Below are 20,716 nucleotides of genomic sequence, written 5' to 3' on the forward strand. Positions count from 1 at the left end.
TTGGAGTATAGGTCATGTGGTTTGGGCCTTCCATTGGGGCGTTACAATTAATGTATATGAGAGCTCAAGGGAGACGCTGATGATGTGTTGAGACTCAAATTTCATTAATGAAAAGGGAGAGAAAAAAAGTCCAAAATCGAATAGTGGAAATTTATAGTTGTTATATATATCCTTAGACAGTGATAATTTCTGTTTTCTAAAATGATCAAGGACCAATCCCATGGATTGAACTTCTCTTTAAAGTATGATCCAAAGTTCCAAATAATTCAAATAAGTTACCGATCGATCGTCTGTTTTCTTATGTTTATTTTTTTATCCTCTGTATGAAAAAACCTAGATCAAATCCTGCAAGCCCCAAGTTCTTATGGGTATGGGAACGGTATGATCGGAGCTAGTACTAAACTTGTTAGCGCAATCCTTGGAAAAAAAATTACAAAAAATAAAAAAATAAAAAAAGATATAAAGTACTTGGTCAGTCTCGTTTCCCACAGCAAATTTGCGAGTAGAACTTCCTGCTGCAGCGAGGTTTTCTCGCCTCTCTAACAAAGGCCTTAGAACCTGTGTGAACACATCTACATCAGAAGCGTTTAGTGTGTTGTGGAAGGAATATAAAGGATTGGCTTCCAAAACACCAGATATACATCTGTTTGAGTATCGCACCATACATTTCGTGTACCATATGATCGCCTCCTTCTGGTCGGGACATTTCTCCAATAAATCCGGACTCGACGCATTTACACAACTACGGCATTCGTCTGTGCCAATGTCTCCTCTACAAAGTGCAATCAAGTTTTAAGTTGAACAGCACATCTTTGTTGTTTCTCTCTGTACTGTAGTCTTTAACTTGAAAATATGCTCACTTGTAAGTGTTTCTCGAACCAGAAATCTAGGCTGCTTCTACGTTCAATATTCCAAACTCCCAAAAGTCAAAACTCACGTTGTTGAATATAAAACAAGAGTGAAGACTGGAGGTTGTAAAGATCATCTAACTTGTTAAGGACGTGTTTCACTGCCACCATTTCAGGATCACTTGCAACCAAAGAGTAGATGGCTAGGGGGGTTCGATGGAAAACCTTCGATGCCTAAGTTAGTTACTGGAGAAAAAATGGTGTAATTCTTAAGATTCAGATCCCCCTTTACATACCTGAGTTTTCTTTTTATATTGTAGTTATATTGTAGTCCTCGGGTTCCATAATTGATTCCCCACTCAAATTCATATTCACCATTTTGTCCCACAAGCACATCTTTTGACGTGGAAAGAAGTGAGAGCTGGCTAGTACATGAGATTAGTGGGGGGGGGGGGGGGGGCAAAAGCTAGCAGTGCATGTGGGCACCTGTGGTGTGTGTTGGTGCTGGGTGCTACAATAATAGTTGTTCAGGGATTAATTGGTCCGGATGTCCCTTCCTGTCGGTATTGGCCATTGATCGGGTCCTCTTGACTTTAGTGGGTTTTTCGGTAACGAGGCACTCCTTAGGCTAAAATAAAGGCCCAAGCCCTTGACAGGATTAATCGGTCGGGATCTCCCTTCCAGTTACCATGTGAAGTCTCATTATGCATGGCGTGATGAGACTTGAATCTGAGTGTCGTTTCATCCTCACTCCTCGGGTACGTCAACTGAAGCTGGGAAAAACTTGGCCGAGGTGGAGACCCTTCTCAGAAATAGCGACCATCAATACCTCTAGCTGGATGAAGTTGTGAAGCCTATTAAGAAAAAGATTGGTTGAGTTGGGCCCTGCTTTGGAGAGTTCTCGAAAGAACCTTAATCGGGTTTTCCCCCAACTGGCCGCTGCCCCCAAGATCCGATTACGAGCCTGGGGCATAGGTTTCAAGTTGGGTGTCAAACAGCTCCGTGAGCTTCTTCTTCGGGAGCCCACAACGAATCTGCATACTCTGAAGTTGAAGTCAATTCGGGCTAGTGAAGTCACCCTTCATTTCTGCAACTCTCTCGGGTGAGCCAAGATGCCTGACACATATTTTGAAGTTTTTACACCCCGTGAGGGATTTGTTTATCTTCCTTTGAAGCTTTGTATAGAACTTTGTAAGCCGTTTCACTTTTTGAGACCATTGAAATTTGTAAGCTGCCTTGAAGCTATTGAATTATTGTAGTCCATTTTTTAGGCTATTGAACTTTGTTTATCAGTTAATAAGCGTTCATTGCTATTTCTCGATAACCTTTTGGCGAGAAAAGTGTTAACGGGAGATGCCTCGACCTTTTTACCTTTGAACTAGAGGCTAGTGGGAGAGTTTCTCGACCACGTCACCTTTTAGCTAGAAGGTGTTAACGGGAGATACCTCCACTGTTACCTTTAAACTGGAGGCTAGTGGGAGAGTTCCTCGACTACGTCACCTTTTGGCAAGAAGGTATTATCGGGATAAGCCTCGACAGTTTTACCTTTTATATCTAAGGCTAGTTGGAGATCACCTCGACCACGTCACCTTTCGCGAGAAATCCCTTCTTTTGGGCTATTACAGAAATTAACAAGTTAATGGGAAATGGCAGTGACAAATAAACCAATAAATTAGAAATTTTACAAATCTTCCCTTAGGCATAATACTTTATTTCTTCTACTGTGGTAACACGGGTCTTCGGTAGCACCAAATCGCCCTTCATTTCTTATGTTCAGGTCCTCGCTCGTTTGTTTGTCAAGGAGGGGGGTAGCGTTCTGGGTGACCAGTTGTTTTAACTCGCCACTGTCTTTCATATCTTCTATTTGTTGCTTCAGGTTGTGGCAGTCCTCGGTTTTGTGTCCCCTTATCTTGTGATACGTGCAGTATTTCTCAGTTTGTCGACTGCTACTGCTGGTTTGTGCTTCTTGTTTTGTTTTACTATCGTTATGTGTGTTGGAGTAGTGTACATAACCTCCGTTATGTCTTCTTAAACTATTGTCACGCCTCTGGTCGTGTTGATCTCTTCTCACCTTTTGGCCCCCTTCTCGGTCCTTCCTCTGACTGCCTTTTAGTTCCCGTGCACTTCTTCCTTCAGATCAGTTAGTTAAGGCGATGAGTGTATCCTCGGCATTTACGAAGTCGTCGGCCCTGTTCCATGAATTCTCACAGCGTGGAAGGGGTTTTCCTGGCCAGTTCAACCATAAAGGGAGTTCTTGGCCAAATACCCTCAACCAAAGCTGCCAACATAATTTTCTCATCTTGATCATCAGCGCTCATATTTTCTTTATTAAAGCATGTCAAATACGCTTTGAGGCTTTCATCCTCTCTTTGCTTAATTGTTAGCAAATACGCAGCTGGCCTTCTGCGCCTTCTACTCACCATGAATTAGGTCAAGAACTACTGACTCAACTCGTTGAAACTGGCTTTCGAACTCTGTTGCAGTGCTCCAAACCAACTTCTCGTTGATCCCTTTAAAGTTAAAGGGAAGGTCCTACACGCAATTTCCCCAGGGAAACTGTGAAGCGTCGTATAGGCCTTGAAAGTTTCGACGTGCTCCACGAGATCCTTGGAGCTGTCGTACAGATCAATTAAAGGAACCTTAAACTTCGGTGGTAAAGACATTGCCATGATCTCTGCTGAGTATGGCAGATTTGTGCTGGTCAGCAGTTGGTTGATCGAGGACGATGTTCCTATCTTTTTGGCATCTCCTCATATTTGTCCATTAGGCTACGCACGTCGTGGTGTAGTTTCTTAGTCTCCTTGCCCTCCTGGTGACCTTTATCCACCTGTGCTATTTGCTTCTGTCTCCGCTCGGTTAACTTGACTAGGCATTGCATCCACTGCTGATGGCCCGTTCCATGCCTTGAGGGCCTTCTTCTCCTATTTTAATAAGTTCACCTCAGTTGTGAGCTTCTTTATTATCTCCTTCATCTCTGCGAGCCTCCCCACCATGTTTTGCGAAGCCTCTCCTTGATCACTGGTCGCCTGAGACCTAGTAGTGGTGGGCATGTGAAAAACACGCTAGTTGTGAGACCTCAAAATCTTATTGACGGCGCCAACTGTTAAGGACGTGTTTCATCGGTACCACTTCAGGATCATCTGCAACCAAAGAGTAGATGGCTAGAGGGGTTTGATGGAATGCCTCTGATGCCAAAGTTAGTTACTGGAGATTAGTGGGGGCCACAAGATATCAGTGCATGACGGCGCCTGCGGTGCGCATTGGTGCTGGGTGCTACAATAATCATTGTTCGGGGATTAATCGGTCGGGATATCCCTTCTAGTCACCAGTCAGTATTGGCCATTGACCGGGTCCTCTTGATTTTAGTGGGCTTTTTGGTAACGAGGCACTCCTTAGGCTAAAATAAAGGCCCAAGCCCTTGAGGGGATTAATCGATCAATATGTCCCTTCCATAACTAATTCAAGACAAGGAAAAGTACATGTTTCTTTATATTCATTGTGTTCTTAGAACAATTGTGGACATGTTGATCACGATCCTACATGATTATATTAAATATTAACATAATTTATAAAAGCTAATCTCAATAGAAGAAATGCCATTCGAGGCAGATCGAAAGCTGAGATCATTTCTTTATTTTGCAACAGAACTAGATCTATGTACAACTAATTACCTAAGCCATTTAAAAATTTCATCCAACTTTTTAAATATTTATTTTGATTGTTCTTGAAAAGACGTCTATCTTCAATAGGAGCCACCATTATAACGGACATTTTATATAAACACCCTTGTTTATATGGATCATGGGATTTTGAATTCTGACCCATTTAATTAAATTGGTCATGTTTGGATTAACCCATATATAGTCCCGTTTAGTTAATGAAAGTGTTTTATCTTATCATTATAACTTTTCAAATTTCTATACAAAATATAATAAATAATTCAACTTTTTCAACTTCTAAAACAATAATAATATTAAAAAATAATATTATAACAATATTTTAATTTCAACTCATCTTATCTCAACTTACTATCCAAACGGAACTATAATTTAATACTCATGACTTGGCACAACTCAACACGACCCAGGAATAGAAATTCATGTGAAATTGGTGGTTTGTTTAATATATCTCAAGAATCAAACATGTAAATAAACTTATTACTCGGACTACTCTAATAATTAGCCAAATAAACGTTTGAATATTTTGGTTGGCTAACGTCATGTGCAGTGATGTAACGCTTGTAAAAAAATTTCACCTTCTCAATCTCGACGTGAAAGTATTATCCAGAACAGTGGTATACAATTGTTTCTGATATGGACCATACAACCAACATGGTCTGTCTTTGGGTGAAGGTCATTTTGGAACAGTTGAATACTGCCATTTAGTTGCGAAAAGGACCAATTAGTATGACAAATAAGGATCATAAATGGACTACGTGATCGTTGGAGGCAATATTGATGAGGACTTTGGAGTTGGAGCAAGATGCTTCCCAGGGCACCTCTCACCATCCTCTTCATTGTGCTTTTAATTTTGGACAAAATTAATGGTCCATCGGAAACAATATATATAAATAAGGAAAATGACGGATGCAGGAGATTTGGTGCAAGGATTGTGCACGAACGTCTACGTGGAAAATGGTACAGTGCGTTTGACACGAACCCAACATCCGGATTCCTTCCTCCATCTATGAAGCTTTCCCAGACCTGATATGGGTTTCGAATAACTAACCTCCACATCTGCCTCCTCCATCTCCGTGTCATGACCCGAAATGGGTTTCTGAACATTGCGGAAACGTTCAATGGCCACAAACAAGGCTTTTCATCGATCCTGCTAAGGTACTCTCTCTCTCTCTTTCTCTCTCTCTCTCTCTCTCTCAGGTTGATTCTGTTTTTTTCTTGACCGAAGGGGTCAAAGTTTATTCACGTTGGGTCTGGATTATGAGCAATTTTTACTAAATTATGAGCTGCCATGTTTCCCTATTTCAGTTTCTGTCATAGTTTTGGTTTCAAATATGCTTAAGTTTTGGTTGTTAGAAAGTTTTGGCTTCATAGTTTCCGTTTCTGTCAAATAATAGTTTCGGTTCATAGTGCCTTTCTCCTTCAAAAGAGCATTTGGATGGATAAAGTTTTGCTTCCCTATACATGTACTACTGCATTGGGGGAATTTAACAATGGGCAATCTAAGAAAGAGAAGGATTGCTATGGTGTATCCATGTTGCCCATGCATAGTTATTGTGGAAATAATGGACCATCTTTTTATTCATTGTAATATAGCAAGGTATCTTGGTCATTTCTGTTCTGTTTGTTTAGAATTATGTTGACAATTGTTAGAGCTCTGTGGCTTGTCATTTTGGACAATTGTTTTTTTTTTTTTTTATAACATTCTTGTAATCTTTCTCTCTGTGGGAACTTTGATTTTAGCTGAATATCTGAGTTATGATGTCGAATCTTCCTGTTGTGCATTTTCTTCTTTAGATTGGGTGTATTTTGTTGCTTGTTAGTAGCTTTTCAAGCAATGGATAGGAGTCTTTGTATAGAATCCAAGGTTTTTGTTTTTAGCAGAAAGGGAGGTAGTATGTTGTTCTGTATAATAGAAAAAGGAAGAAACCCAATCTATCTTTTTATTTATCATGAGGAATGGTGATTTGGTTTGCTAAGGAGATAGAGGTTTCATGACTGAATTCAGAGATTCTGATGCAAATCTATCCAACTTATTTGCTTCTTCCAGATTCTAATGGGGTCATTTCCACTTAGAATGTTGGGAAAAAGAAACAATGGCAATTCTTGAAATATATACTCCAACAATATTATAACTGATAAACAGTTAATATAAATATTGTAAATGCATCTAGACTCCATATTTTTTATTGATTTTAGTGGCTTAATTCTACCTTTCCCATTCTATTGGTTTTTCATTTTTTGCCAGTTGAATGATTTGATTCTCTATGTGTGGTTTGTAAAAAGGCAAAGAGCATGAAGGATTAGAATAAGGAGGGTGTAGAGACCATAACTTTTTGTGAAGTGGCAGTTATTTCATGCTAATTCTTCATGTAACAATTGCAGCACCGAGTCTTATCTAAAGGCCAATTATTCTGGGCTTCTATATCTACCAAATTGAGCACTAGTTCAGCTGGTGGCTATCACTACCAACACTACGAGCCTCTGCACAATCAGCCTTTGGCCAATTATTCGGACAATGTGAACCAGAAATTGCTATATGACTATGTGAACTAAATTGAGATTTATTCATTATCTACTACCTCAATCTTAAAATCAAAAAAATGCACACAGTCCAGAAGGGAAGAGAGATCCATTCTCGAGACGCGCTGAGAGGCGCTAGGCCACGTTCAATGCTGTTTGGAGCCCTCGACAATGGTCAGGTGTGGCTGTATGGTGTCAGTGTGCATCAATGACGGTGAACAGTATTTAAATGCTAATGAAATAAGAAGAGATGAATATACAGATTTACGTGGTTCGGCACTATGCCTACGTCCACTATAATAAGTTTGTTCACAATCTCTCATAGCCTCTTATTTCTCACTATACAATGGGAGCTGTAGATCTGTTCCCCTACCCCTTTTATCTGACCTTTTTTTTGCGTGTTCCTTGGTAGTGGTGAGGGATGTCTCTCTTGCTTGTCTAACCCCCTCTCCTTAGCTCTAAGTCACTTCCCTATTTTTTCTCTCCTGACACCTTGCTTTTGTTTACTTTATGTCAAATCTCCTATTTTCCCCTCCTAACATTACTTTCCCATACCTCCATGCCTCTAGTCGCTTCTCATTTTTCTCTCCTGACATTACTTTCCTATACCTCCATGCCTCTAGCCCCTTATTGTCCCTCATTCTTCTTTAATTTTTTTATCTTATTGTGAGCCCCCTGTTAGTTGGTCCTAGGAAATTCCATCAGCAGGGAAAAATCCCCTCACAGTTATCCCTCCAATTCCTATTGGACCTGTCCGATGGGAATTTTTCAGCCTGTTTTTCATTCACCTCGCCTCATTCTGCTAGGCCATCAGGTTTTCCGCTTGTCAGTCTTTAGGTTGGGTTCTACCCTACCAAGCTTTTATGTCGTCTCTTTGTGATAAATAGGATTTTTATATGATTTTCATTACGCTTTTATTTATGAAAAGTGTCAGTTTGAATTTGATACTATTGATTTTATTTTATTTCTATTTATTTTTCTTTATTTTCTTGGATTTGAAAGAATAAAAAGATTTAGTACAAAAGGAGAGCATTTTGGTATAAAAGAAGGGACCACAGATCCAGACCGACGAGAGACAACGAGATCTAAAGAGAGTCGAGGAGATTTGGGCGAGGAGCATTGTTTGGCGGGAAGCAAAGAGTTTTATCTCACCCAAAGATGAGAATAGTTGTTCCTCTCGATAGGCGAGAAGACCCAATGGCGACAAGACCTGGCGACAAGAGGTAGGCGATGAACGAGATATGTTACTTCTCAGTAGGCGAGAAGACTTGGAGACAAGGTTTTGTGTGGTTAGATTAGGCAATCAGTCTAAATGATCAACTTAAAAGACCAACCTAAACGACATCGTGGACGACAACTGGCAAAAGCGACCAACTTTACCGCTCGGTAGGTTGGCGAAATGAGTCTGTCATCTCAAAAAGGACCTTACATCTTGGCCATTAGGCAAGGAGACTAGTTATATTCAAAGTACATGACATCTGCTAGGAGGGATCCTCCCGAGTTCCGTAATCAATCTGCTGATTACCAAACCCTCCCGATTTCTGCAAATCAAGCCGATTATCACTGAATCTTCCATTTTAGATATTCCATTATTCTTGGATATATTTTCCTTATTTGTTAACTTTTATCTGTAGAAACTATTTTCCAGAGTTTTAGGCTAGATTGAACTCGTAATTATCTTATTTCTAGATTTGAATTTTGACATCTATTTAATCTCTGCTTGTGGGATGAATAGAGGGTCTTAGAGTCGGAGTCGGTTTTGAGTTTGTTTTTGAGTTTTTAAGTGAGAGTTTATTTCAAGCAGGGGTGTAACGCCCCAAACCCGAGTGGCTTGGAGAATTACTACCTGTGACTTATAAACACAAATTCCGACACAACTAAAATAAATCTCCATCAAAACTTTATTATCAAAACTCAAACTTAAGTCTTCCAAATAAACACCATGAAAATTCCATAAAACCAATATTGCAACATAACAAAAAAATAAACTAAGGAGTCCACAATCTCCCGGTAGTCATAACAAACCAAATTGATAACTTAACGAGTCTTACTAACCCAAGATAAAATTAAATCTAAGAGACAATAAATCTGAAGGACATCAGAATTCCTTCTCTTAACATCCCCTCCTCGACTGGAAATATTATGAAGATAGGGGGAGTGAGTTATCAACAACTCAGTAAGCAAGAGACATATGTTAGCGTGCAAACATGAGCATTTACCAAGTGCAATATGCAGAACAAAATATTTTACAGAGTTATCTTGCAGAACAAAAAAAACATATTTTCCCAAATGTAACAGAGCGATGGTTTTAAGACAAGTAAAACCCGTAATACTTTGGCATAACATAAACTGAGTATCATCTTCACATCAAAACAGAGCTTCACACAGAGTAGAGACCATGTTTCACCCCCGTGGTAGGGTTGTTCTAACCCCGGTGGCCAAACCAGGCAGAGACAGAGGTGAATCTTTCCTTTATTCTTCTCGGAGCCTCGAGTGTGCATACAGGAAAGACCACAATAAAACCACTTTGTGTCCAAAGTGGGTGCACTCAGAGACAGAGAAGTTGGTACCAACCCAAACAGAGCAGAGCATAACAGAGCAAGCAGAGCAGAACAAAGCAGAGACAGAGTCGGATACAAAAACCAGTACACCATGCCAAAGGTTTTCAGATGTTATATCAAAATAATACAGAGTACCAAAACAGAATCAGACAGTTTACACTAAAAACAAAAGCCAAAACATCTTTCTAAATAAATACACAATTTTTTAGATTCTCAATATCGCTCATTTTTCAGATTTCAGAAACCATATGACAAAAATTAGCTCACGTCTACACAATGCATGTCAGAACATATTTTTCATTTTTCACACAGATTTCATGAATAATGTCAATAAGCGACCGAGGTTGATCTTTGTTTTCCCAAGTTCCCATTACATCACAAAATATGCAAGTTTTCATAAAGTCAACCTCAGTTTTATTAACTTGTATAAAACCTAGCATAGCAACCCCGCTTACCTGACTCCTGCAGCGTATTATCTAAGCCTTGAAAACGATCTCTATCAATCTCGTTACCTATTCATAAAAATATAAATACACTGAGTATTAAACGACCATTGGCATAACTTCTATCTATTAATTAAAACATATAATCCCAAACCATAATATAGCAAAACAACTCACTAATACGACCATATAGTAATCTGGACAGCCCGCATTTGAACCCAAAAACTCTATACTAATCTTAGTATTGTCCAGTAGAACCATCAAAATCAATGTCAACTCAAATCATCCATAAATCACCCTTATTTCAGCAGCTTATAATCCCAAGCAATCACCAACAATTTAACCAAAACAACACTGCACAGCACGTTTCTCTCCTTTCACAAGTCCACAACAGAAAAATCCCATCACTTATAGGTGTTAAACGACTCCCAACAAATTCCCGTCTGATTATTTCTAAAATACCAAACCAACAAACCAAAATTTATAAAATACTCAACGAGGTGAAAAAAACTTACGGTGAAGACTCAATGTTTATGTGAAACCGAGTAGAACCACTGCACTACGGCAACCACAAGGCGCATCGAATGAAAAACCACCAAAATCACGGACCACTGAAGAAGCTCTCGGCAATCCGTCAAGAAATTTGTTTTCCACCCAACAACGTAGCACTTCGTTCAACAAGGCTCAACGTCACTCACTGAGATTAACTGCTGCAACTCCAAATAAAATGCAGAAAAACAGAGTAAGAGAGAGAGAGCGTCAGATTTGAGAGAAAAACCGAATGTGAGGGAAAAGAAAAATGGGGAAAACTAGGGCATGACTTCGGACTCACCAACAAACTCCACGAATCGAAGAGAGGAACACGGGAAGGGAGAGTGGGTTACGGGAAAGAGAAGGATACGGGGGAAAACAGAAGAAACCGAAAAAAAAGATGGGGAGAAGGAATCGGAGGAGGGAAAAAAAAAAGAAGAAAATTTACCCCTCCCAAAACGGCGTCGTTTGCCCACTTAAAATGAAAGGGACCGGGCCCTTGCTCACGAACCGGGCTTCACAAAGAAGAAAAAAAAAACTGGGCCTTACAAGGAGGATATGGAAGGCAGTTTGATGTAACACAGTTGGACTTATGCATATGAAAAACAAATTGACTGTTCGAGTATTTTTTTTGGAATAGACTACGAGGTTAAAATCTTTATTTTGGCGGATTATGATTTTATTGGGCTTGATAATTAGGTTAATTTTTTTAAAATGCCCACCACGCACGACTCTAGCACTCCATGCACGTACACCTCTCTTCCCCTCAGCTTTAGGTTTCTTTTTTTTTTTTTTTGGTTCCGATCACCTATATATTCACACGTGAACTTCACAGTTCATGCATGTCTCCATTCTATTTTCATGGCAATCGTCTCTATATATATAGAACTCGTATGGGGTAGACGTAAATGATCTTTAACCTAGACTAGAGTGCCGCCACACCACCAGATTAACCTTCTCGGACCCTTCCCCCACTGGCCAGTGACCACCATAAAACCCTTGTCAAGCTCTCCCCGTTGCCGTCGAACCTCTATGCTGCCCAAGCTTCTCTCGACTTCCCACTGCCGCAACTAGCATCTCCAAGCCTCCACTCCTCCCTATTCAGGAACGCCTAGCAACCAACAGCAAATTGGTTATTTCATGCATGCTGCCATGCACCACCCTTCATGCACATTCACCAACCCAACCATGTGTACCACCATGTGATAGCCACTGCTCGGGCCCCACGAGAAGCCACACAACCACCATCGAAGGGCAAACCCACTGCCAAGCTCTTCCACTCCTCAAGCCACACGATTGGCCCTTGCACAACAGAAGACACTAGCCTTAAACAAAAATTGCCCGGCCTCCATCTCCCAAGCCCACCTAGCCATGCACCACCATTCCACCTTGCAGCACAATAGCCCCGAGCATCAAGATGAGACTTCCTTCACACGGTAGAAGCTACCGACACCACCACCCCTCCCCCATCTCGTGGAAAACCGCCAGCCGTTGTCCTCTGTTTTTCCCACACTAAAATAGAGCCACCACTTACAACCATCCTCAGCTCCTTCTCGGTGCCATCAACCAGGGCAACTGTACATGAAAATTGCCGGCGAAGACTTCCTGTCACCCCAGTCTGCCGCACGCCGCCTCAGGCCCTGCTGCCCAGGCGCCTCACTCACTGTTGTCGAACGCAACAAACTCCCTGCGCCGTCACATGTTCCCTTCTCGGTGATGATTAATTATTGTTCGACATTTTTTTGAAAAATTCTGAAAAAGCTAAGAAGTCCATGTAAGTAAGGCTCCTATGCTAGATTTTGCATAAAAATAAAATGGGTTGAGGTTGATTTTTGAAAAGTATGGATGTTTTGTTATGAAAAAAATTTTGAACTACCTCAATTATTTGTTCTACATTACTCATGAGATTCTATTGAAGAATAAAATATTTTTTTTGGCATAATGGGTGTAGACATGAGCTATTTTGGCATTTTATTTCTGAACGATATAAAAGAGAATGAATATGAAATTATGTACATAAATTATGTTTTTGTGATCTGATTTTGTTCTGTTTTGAAGATGTTTTGTACTCTGATATGATATGATGTGATTTCTAAAATCCTCTGGCATAACATTCTGTTTCTGTTTTTGTTTTGTTATGACCTTACCACGGGTGTAAAATCGTGGCCTCTGTTCGGGTTGATACCAACTTTTCTGTTTCCGGTGTACCCACTTTGGAAGCAAAGTAGTTTTCTACGTGGTCTTTCCTGTGTCATACTCGGGGCTCCGAGAATAATAAGGGGAAGATTCACATTCTGTTTCTATTTATTTGGCCACCGGAGTTAGCACAACACTACCATGAGGGTTAAACATGGTCTCTATTTTGATATGATAAGATAAGATGTGATGTGTTAGTTTATGCTATGCCAAAATGATTTTCATTATGAATATTTTCGAACTTTCACTCTGATATTTTTTATAACATGTTTTGACTCTGTATTCTGAAAACAAATATTCTAATTCTGCATTCTGAAAGAAAGTATTTTGTTCTGCATTCTGAACTCTATAAATGCTCATCTTTACACACTAGTATATGTCATCTGCTTACTAAGTTGTTGATAACTCACCTCTTATCTCCAAACATTTTTCAGATAATTTTGATGGTTCAACTGAAGAACAAGAGTAGGAAGTTTTAACAAGATGTGATGATAATTAAGGAATAAGTGTCTGAGGGTACAAGTACTTATTTGAGAGTCATAGTTAGTAAATTGATTTTTTTCGAATATTTTGATGTGTTGGGCTAAGGAGTTTTTGAGTCTTCAGGAGTTTTTTATTATGTTATTGAGAATTTCTTTGTTGTCCATTTGAAGGAACATGGATATTTTGGTTGAGCATAGGAATTAATATTTTATGGAGTTTTATGAATTTTATAGTTGTGATATTGGAGATAATTTTAGGTAATATTAGCTAACTCTCTGGACCTCTGGGAATGGGGCGTTACAGAGGCGAGAGCCACATGATTCATCAACCAACTCCAACGAAGAACACTATTTATCTTCCTTTTCTTTTCAATTTCATTATTAACTAATTCTATTTTCTAGATTTTGATGTACTCTAGCGTTAAACACACAATTTGTATTCTAAGTTATTTTATTTTTAATATTTTAAGGATTGAGTGTTTATTCTCTGTTCTTAATGCTTACAATTTTCTAGTTAATTATTGCTTGATCTATTGGATTGCAATGAAACCGAGAGGTGATTTGTGATTAGAGCTCTAGGATTAAGCACCATTAGTTGAGCGAAAGTAGAGACATTTTACCGTGATTAGTGTGATTTTCATGACAAATCTGTAGAACTTAATGAGTTTTCAATTAGTTAAATTCACATAAAGATATGAAGTTATTAATTGGAGATATTTTTGGTGTTATTCGAGAGAAAATATTGAATAGTTAAGGGATTTTTATCATCAACGTGGAATAATTGGAATTCTATGAAAAGAAAGAATAAATTGTGTGGGATTTGTTAGGTGAAATCAAACGCTCTAGATCTATTTTTATTATCTTTAAAATCTTAATTTTAATGCTTTCTTTTCTTCAGTTTAAATTAGATAATCCATTCTTCAAATTTTGGTTTTCCAAATAGTAATTAATTTAGTGAATTTCAGTATTCAATAACATAATTAATCCCTATGGGTTCGATATTTGTTTTCTTTAAAACACTTTACTACTTGTTACGATTCTATGCACTTGCATATATTTTCAACACAACACTTTGTCCTACCGATTTCCTTTAACCTTCTTTTCATTTCCTACAGCCCTTAGCAGCCTTTCTCTTAGCTATTTCCTTTAGCTGCCTTTCTTTTTGTCCCTTAGCTGCCTTTCCTTTCATACTTATTTCCTTTTATTTTTTTTTTCTTTTGCTTCCCTCCCCATTTGCTTCTTCCTTTCATTTTTTTTCACTTTGTCCCGCCGCTTTTCCTTGGTTTTCCCTTTCATTTGCGCCTTTCTTGTTCTTTATGTCTTATCTTTTTCAGTGGTCAGCCTGAGAAATCATGGTGAAGGGGTTCATAGGGCTCCTTATGCAGTTTTAGCCGCCTTTTCCTTGCATTTCTTGCTTCTTTTTGCCCCATTTTCCTTCTATTCCCGTCGCTTTACCCTGTTGGGCCTTTTTTTTTTGTTTTTTTTTCTTCCTGCATTGTCAGAGTGTTAGTTTTAGTTTGTGAAGATTCATTTGATGGGGATTCCGTTGTTGGAGATTTCGCTGATGGAGATTTCATTGGTGAAAGTTTCGTTGATGGAGATTTCGTTGGTGGAGATTTCATTGATGAAGATTCCTTGGGTGGAGATCCTGTTGATGGAGATTCCGCTGATGAAGGTTTCGTTGAATTTTGGGAAACCATTTAGGACTTGGTTTTCCTCCATGAATTTTGGGATTTCAATTGGATTCCAATTTTTTTGGGTTTCACTAGGGTTGAAACCCTTTTTTGGTTTATCACACAGTGTTTGGTTGGATGGGATAGTATTTGGCTTAGGTAGCATGATCATATGGCTTGGTTTGTCTTCCATGCCTTCACATATCTATCTCAAAGTTCCTCCTAATGCCAAGTGTCCTACACTATTCATCAAGTGTGGCTAGGATCTTGCCAAGTATCCAATAAAAAATCCTCAAAACTACTTTGGACAATCCACTTAATGATTTGGCAATCGTCTAAATTGGGTGCCACGTTGCGCTATTCCTGGGTGTTACTATTCACCTGAAAAATTGTGAAAAAATTATTATTGCACCATAACATTCTAAATAATCATACGAGTCAAGTGGTGCAACTTGTTTCGTAAAATTAGACCATTAAGTACCTTGATTAAATCAAAAGCTCTTCTGGGTACTATTCACTCAAGAAACTGAAAATTTAATATTGTACCATAAAATCCTAAATAATCATTAGAGACTAATAGTGCAATTTGTTTCTCAAACTTGTCTCGTAAGTGCCTCAAACAAATAAAAAGGCATCTCTATCACCATAGCAGTAGGTGAGACTCCCGCCAGGAGCTAGATAAAAATAAGGAATAGAGGGAAGATCTAGAGGTAAGTTCATACTCTCTCCTTTGGTTGATCTAGAGAAATCTCTTTAGTTGCAATTTAGGTACCAGAGGCGACCCCTGGCCAAGAAGGTTGAGCATGTCTTGCTTTCTAATTTCAAGTTCATGCAGAATCACCCAAAACAAATGTGGACATGTAAAGTGTGGAAAAATATCAAAAAAGTTATTCTATTTTATGTGGCAACCTCCTTGACCATGAAATTGAACTGATGGCCACCTTGATGGACTTACATATTTTTCCTTTTACCTTTTACAGGAACAGTAAGAACCTTTATGAGGCAGTCTGTGTATAGTCCATGAATAACTCCATGCATGTAGCAAGATTCTATTATTTTTGTTGTTTATTTGTTAAGATAAATGACAGGTTTTCTTATTTGTTTAAAGCTAAATTCCTTCAAAACATTCGAACCTAAGGTTTTAGAATCCAACTAAACCAAAGGGTCAAAAATTTAGGTAATAAAATAAGTAACCACCAAGTTGGTAGCTCGGTTGGTACGAGTTGGTATTTTATAGCTTTGATGTTAGGAGTTCGGACATAAGTTGAAACCACTTGTAGTAGTAAAGAATGACCGTTGGGCCACGCGATGGGTTTTGGATGAGCTAGATATTTTGGGGATATTGTGGTGATGAGCTCGCCCTTGAGGCAGTAGCTATGGTTCAAACCGAACATTCCGTAGTGAGGAGGGGTTCATATGGTTATGCCTAGGAAGGGTTGCTACGCTGGTAACCCCTCCTTGCCTTTTACTTTAGGAAAAAAAAGGTAATAAAGTATGTGAAGTACAAAGACACAAACTAGGCAAGTAGGCAATTACATTTTTTCTAGATGAGCTGATTTTAGCCTTGATGTTTGGAATTCTTAAAACTTGTCTCTCTCACTATGTCATTGGTCCTTGGGATTGATTTGAGTCTTGATTATGGCTACTTATCAATATTCCATACATTAACTAGTATTCCTAATAGAAAATTTGGGTTTGAAACCCCCCACTCCGATCCCTTGTATAAAAAAATCGAAACACATGATTTGTTTTTGAAAAATTACACTCAAAGGAAGAGAGAGAAGATAGGGACAAAAAAAATTTGGAATAAAAATTAAGGATTGTGGGAAAACATGATCAATTAAAACAATTGAGAGTCACAAAATTTCACTGGAATAATAGAGTACCATAAACAACACCAATATATAGGACAATCGAAACTAGGGTAATGACAACAAACACTAGCGAGGATATGGCTCAGTAATTGAAGCATCATTTACTGAGGCTTGGACATTGTTGTTACGAGATTAATATGACTGCCGGGACAACATGTCTGGTCCAGTGCTACCCGTGTACATAAGAAATGGAGGTCTCTTGGGTACTGCTAGAGTAATGGATTCACTACTAAGCATGAGAACGACCGTGGCAGTTGTCGGTCTATCATTTACATTCTCTTGAACACATAATAGTCCAATGTGGATGCATCGACTCAGTATTTGAATTGTTGAATTTACCATCAATGTGGGATCTACAATTTTTAAAGGTGTTCCCTGCCTCCAGTTTTTCCAAGTCTAGAAATGAAGATAATTCAAGTGGCAGACACATGAGTATCAAAGACTAGTATATTCATTTATTTTGTCAATATCGAAACATTTATCCATTTAATATATATATATATATATATGCATGGGTAATGATACTTACATAGCTTAGAAGGCCATCAGGAAAAGAGCTGTTTTTATGCCCACTCACTATCTCCAAAATTAGCATGCCAAAAATAAAGACATCGGACTTTGTTGAAAAGGTTCCACGTTGAGCATACTCTGGAGGCATATATCCACTGAAAGTCATGGACATGATCAATATATAGTATTAGTTTCATTTGAAAAATAACATTTCAGCTCAAATTTTTATAGTAGATTTCATATACTTACTAAGTCCCAATAATTCTCATTGTATTGCCTTCAGTTCGATCTAACAACCTTGCAGTGCCAAAATCTGAAATTTTAGGATTCATATATGCATCTAACAAGATGTTGCTAGCTTTGAGATCGCGATGAATAATACAGTGTGGGGAATCTCCATGAAGATAAAGAAGCCCTCGAGCAATACCCTCTATTATTTTGTGCCCTTTTTCCCAATCAGTTGGACTTGTTTGATTGTGTAACACCCCATATTTTAGTATATTTTTATTGAATGATTATTTTTATTAATTCAAAAATTTACTCTCTTGTTTTAAAATTATCGGATAATTTAAATGGTTTATTTTATGATATTAAATTCTGAAAATTAATTTGATATGTTTTCTTAATATTTATTATTGTGATGCATTTAAATTGTTCTTTATTGTAAATTAATTTATTGTTAGATTTAATTATTTTATTTTTATTTTATCATTACGTTTAAATTATTTTAATTGAGATGATGTTTTAAAATCATTTTCGTTGGATCATTTTTGTGACCCAAGATATGAGGATTGGACTTCATTTATTTTCCTCACTTTTCTTTTTCTTTTTTTCTTTCTATCCTCTTTTCTTTTTCTCCCCATTTTCTTTTTCCTCCCCAGCATTTCCTTCCCGCGCGCGACGTCTTCTTCCTTCTCTACCCGCGTCCGTGCGTCGTCCTCTAGCCCGCCGCCGTGTGCCTCTGTCCGGCGACACCGCCCCTCCCATTTCCTTCCCCACCGGCCGGCGACCTCCCCCTCCGGTTTTCAGCTCCTCCCTCGCCGCTGTGAGTCCCCACGAACAGTCTAAAGCCGCAGCGCATCTTGAGCTCCTGCGCCACCGTCACGCCACCACCGGCCACCATCTCTTCACCACTTCATCCTTGACCTCCTAGCAACCCAATGGACCTAACCCAAGCTTCGATCCGTCACCGGTGAAGCACATCCAACCCCATTTTCGATTTGGGTATTTTTGGCCTAAAACCACCATTTGCGCCGCCACCCACGGCAAACCACCACCACCATTGGCTTCACCGACCTCTCTAGGCCCTACCTTATCAATTTCGGGTCTTAGTTTGTCTCCGTTGAAAAGTGGGCTTTTGAGACCCACGGCCACAGTGTATTTTACACTGTTACGTTGCTGAGTCGCCACTTCTTGCAGTTTCGTGATCATTCGAAAATTTTTATATAGCACTGTAAGTATTTTTCCAAAGAACTTTCGTGATTTAAATGTATTTTTGCACTAACACATATTATTGTGATCTGGTTGGACATGTCGGACTGAGTCCGAGGAGTTCGGGGGTCGGATGGATTATGGACGGAGTTGTGTGTTTGGTTGGTATTGTGAATTGTTGGTTGTTGTGGTGTTGTTTCATGTATATGGCATATTTGCACGCATGTTCATGTTTATAAATGAAAACTGGGTTTTCACATGATTGTATACATGTTCATGTGTTTATCTGAAAATTGGATTTTCATGTGAAATGATTTGAGTGTGTTTGAAACGACTTGATTGAATGGTTTGAGAAAAATGAAAAGAGACTGTAGAGACGGTGGTAAGCAGGGATGGTGGTAGAGTCCCGCCTGTGATTCCCGCCTACGGTGCACGCAGTAGGGATGGTGGTTGTGTCCCGCCGGTGATTCCCGCCTACGGTGCACGCGGTAGGGATGGTGGTAAACAGGAATGGTGGTATAGTCTCGCCTGTGATTCCCGCCTACAGTGCTCTGATAAGTATTCATGGTATGTGATAAGTATTCATTTTGTGTGATAAGTATTCATTGTGTGGAAAGGAACTGTAGGGATGGTGGTAAGCAAGGATGGTGGTAGAGTCCCACTTGTAATTCCCGCCTACGGTGCAAGCGGTAGGGATGGTGGTTGTGTCCCGTCTGTGATTCCCGCCTACGTTGCACGCTGTAGGGATGGTGGTAAGCATGGACAGTGATAGAGTCCCGCCTGCGATTCCCGCCTATAGTGTCCGATAAATGGTTTGTTTTGTGTGAATCATTTTTTGGGAAAATGACGGACTATATTTTTGGGCCAAAATGGGATTTTGGCATGTGTTGGAAATAATCATTTTTCTGGGAAAAATGGTATTTTATGGCTAAGTGTATTTTGTCATATGAATGCATGTTGGTTGCATTAATATATTTTTATCTCGAGAGTTGTTTGGTTTATACTTACCTGTGGTACCATTTTATGGTATTGCAGATTTTGATGCAGATGTGGATGACGAGCCTTAAGCTTGGCTCCGTTGGTGGAGTGATATGGGATTACTCCTGTTTATCGAGATTTGCTTTATCAAATATTTATGTATTTGTTTTATAATATATTTTGGGATGACTGTATAACTTTTAAAGATAATTTGTTTTGAATATTTGTATTTAAAATTCTGGTACTTAGTAGACTTATTTATATTATCCGCCGCGATTTTTATTGCGCACTCTTGCATGTTGCACACTTGAGCATATTTCGTTGCGATGCGTGACCCGTGTTGTCATCATCCTGACATCACGATTCCCTTGTTTTTGTACGTGGGAGTCGGGGCGTCACAGGTGGTATCAGAGCAGTTCGGCTCTGGGTAAAACCACATGTCCCATAGGTGGAGTACAAGGAAGTTTAAAAGTTGTGACTTGAAATTATTTGGTTTGAAGTATGTTATTTTAATCGTTTGAATTTATTTATGTTCTTATATTTTGTTGGTTTTATTTATTTTATTGTATACTACTAGTATATTATTTTATTTTATTCATTTTATTTTGTGGTAGGTTATTTTATTTTTTTTAATTATTTTATTGTGTACTGCTTCATTGTTTTCTTCATTTTGTCTTATGATATTTTATTGTTGGTTTTATTCTATTTTATTTTATGTTGTATTGTCGTATTTTAATTTATTTTGCTACAGTTGTATTTTAATTTGCCTGAGTTGAAAGTGAGGTTAAGGTTACGCTATGTCAGGAAGATGATGCGATCGAGAATGTTACTGTTAGGCTTGAACATTTAGTGTAGTAGGCCTGAACTCTTGGTGTTTGGCTTGTTTTTAATATCGAGACTTGAAGGGAACATCATGGTCTGGGTGAACTCTATGGAGTAGGAACTCAAGTCGCAACTGAGGAGTGGAATAGTTTTAAATCGCTTAGGTT

The 20,716-nt window shown here is 38.8% G+C and overlaps 1 protein-coding gene across 1 annotated transcript; it reads right to left on the reverse strand.

Moving 5' to 3' along the window:
• Positions 1 to 16,758: 16,758 nt before the first annotated feature.
• On the reverse strand, positions 16,759 to 18,441 carry LOC121260126 (cysteine-rich receptor-like protein kinase 10). The gene is made up of 4 exons (XM_041161974.1): positions 18,380 to 18,441; positions 17,568 to 17,783; positions 17,338 to 17,473; positions 16,759 to 17,204 (listed from the first exon to the last, which is right to left on the reverse strand). Exons 1-4 carry the CDS (start codon positions 18,439 to 18,441, stop codon positions 16,941 to 16,943), a joined length of 678 nt encoding a protein of 225 aa, XP_041017908.1. The 3' UTR covers positions 16,759 to 16,940.
• Between the last annotated feature and the right edge of the window lie 2,275 nt (positions 18,442 to 20,716).

This window comes from Juglans microcarpa x Juglans regia, chromosome 4D, assembly GCF_004785595.1.
Source record: "Juglans microcarpa x Juglans regia isolate MS1-56 chromosome 4D, Jm3101_v1.0, whole genome shotgun sequence".
NCBI classification, from domain to species: domain Eukaryota; kingdom Viridiplantae; phylum Streptophyta; class Magnoliopsida; order Fagales; family Juglandaceae; genus Juglans; species Juglans microcarpa x Juglans regia.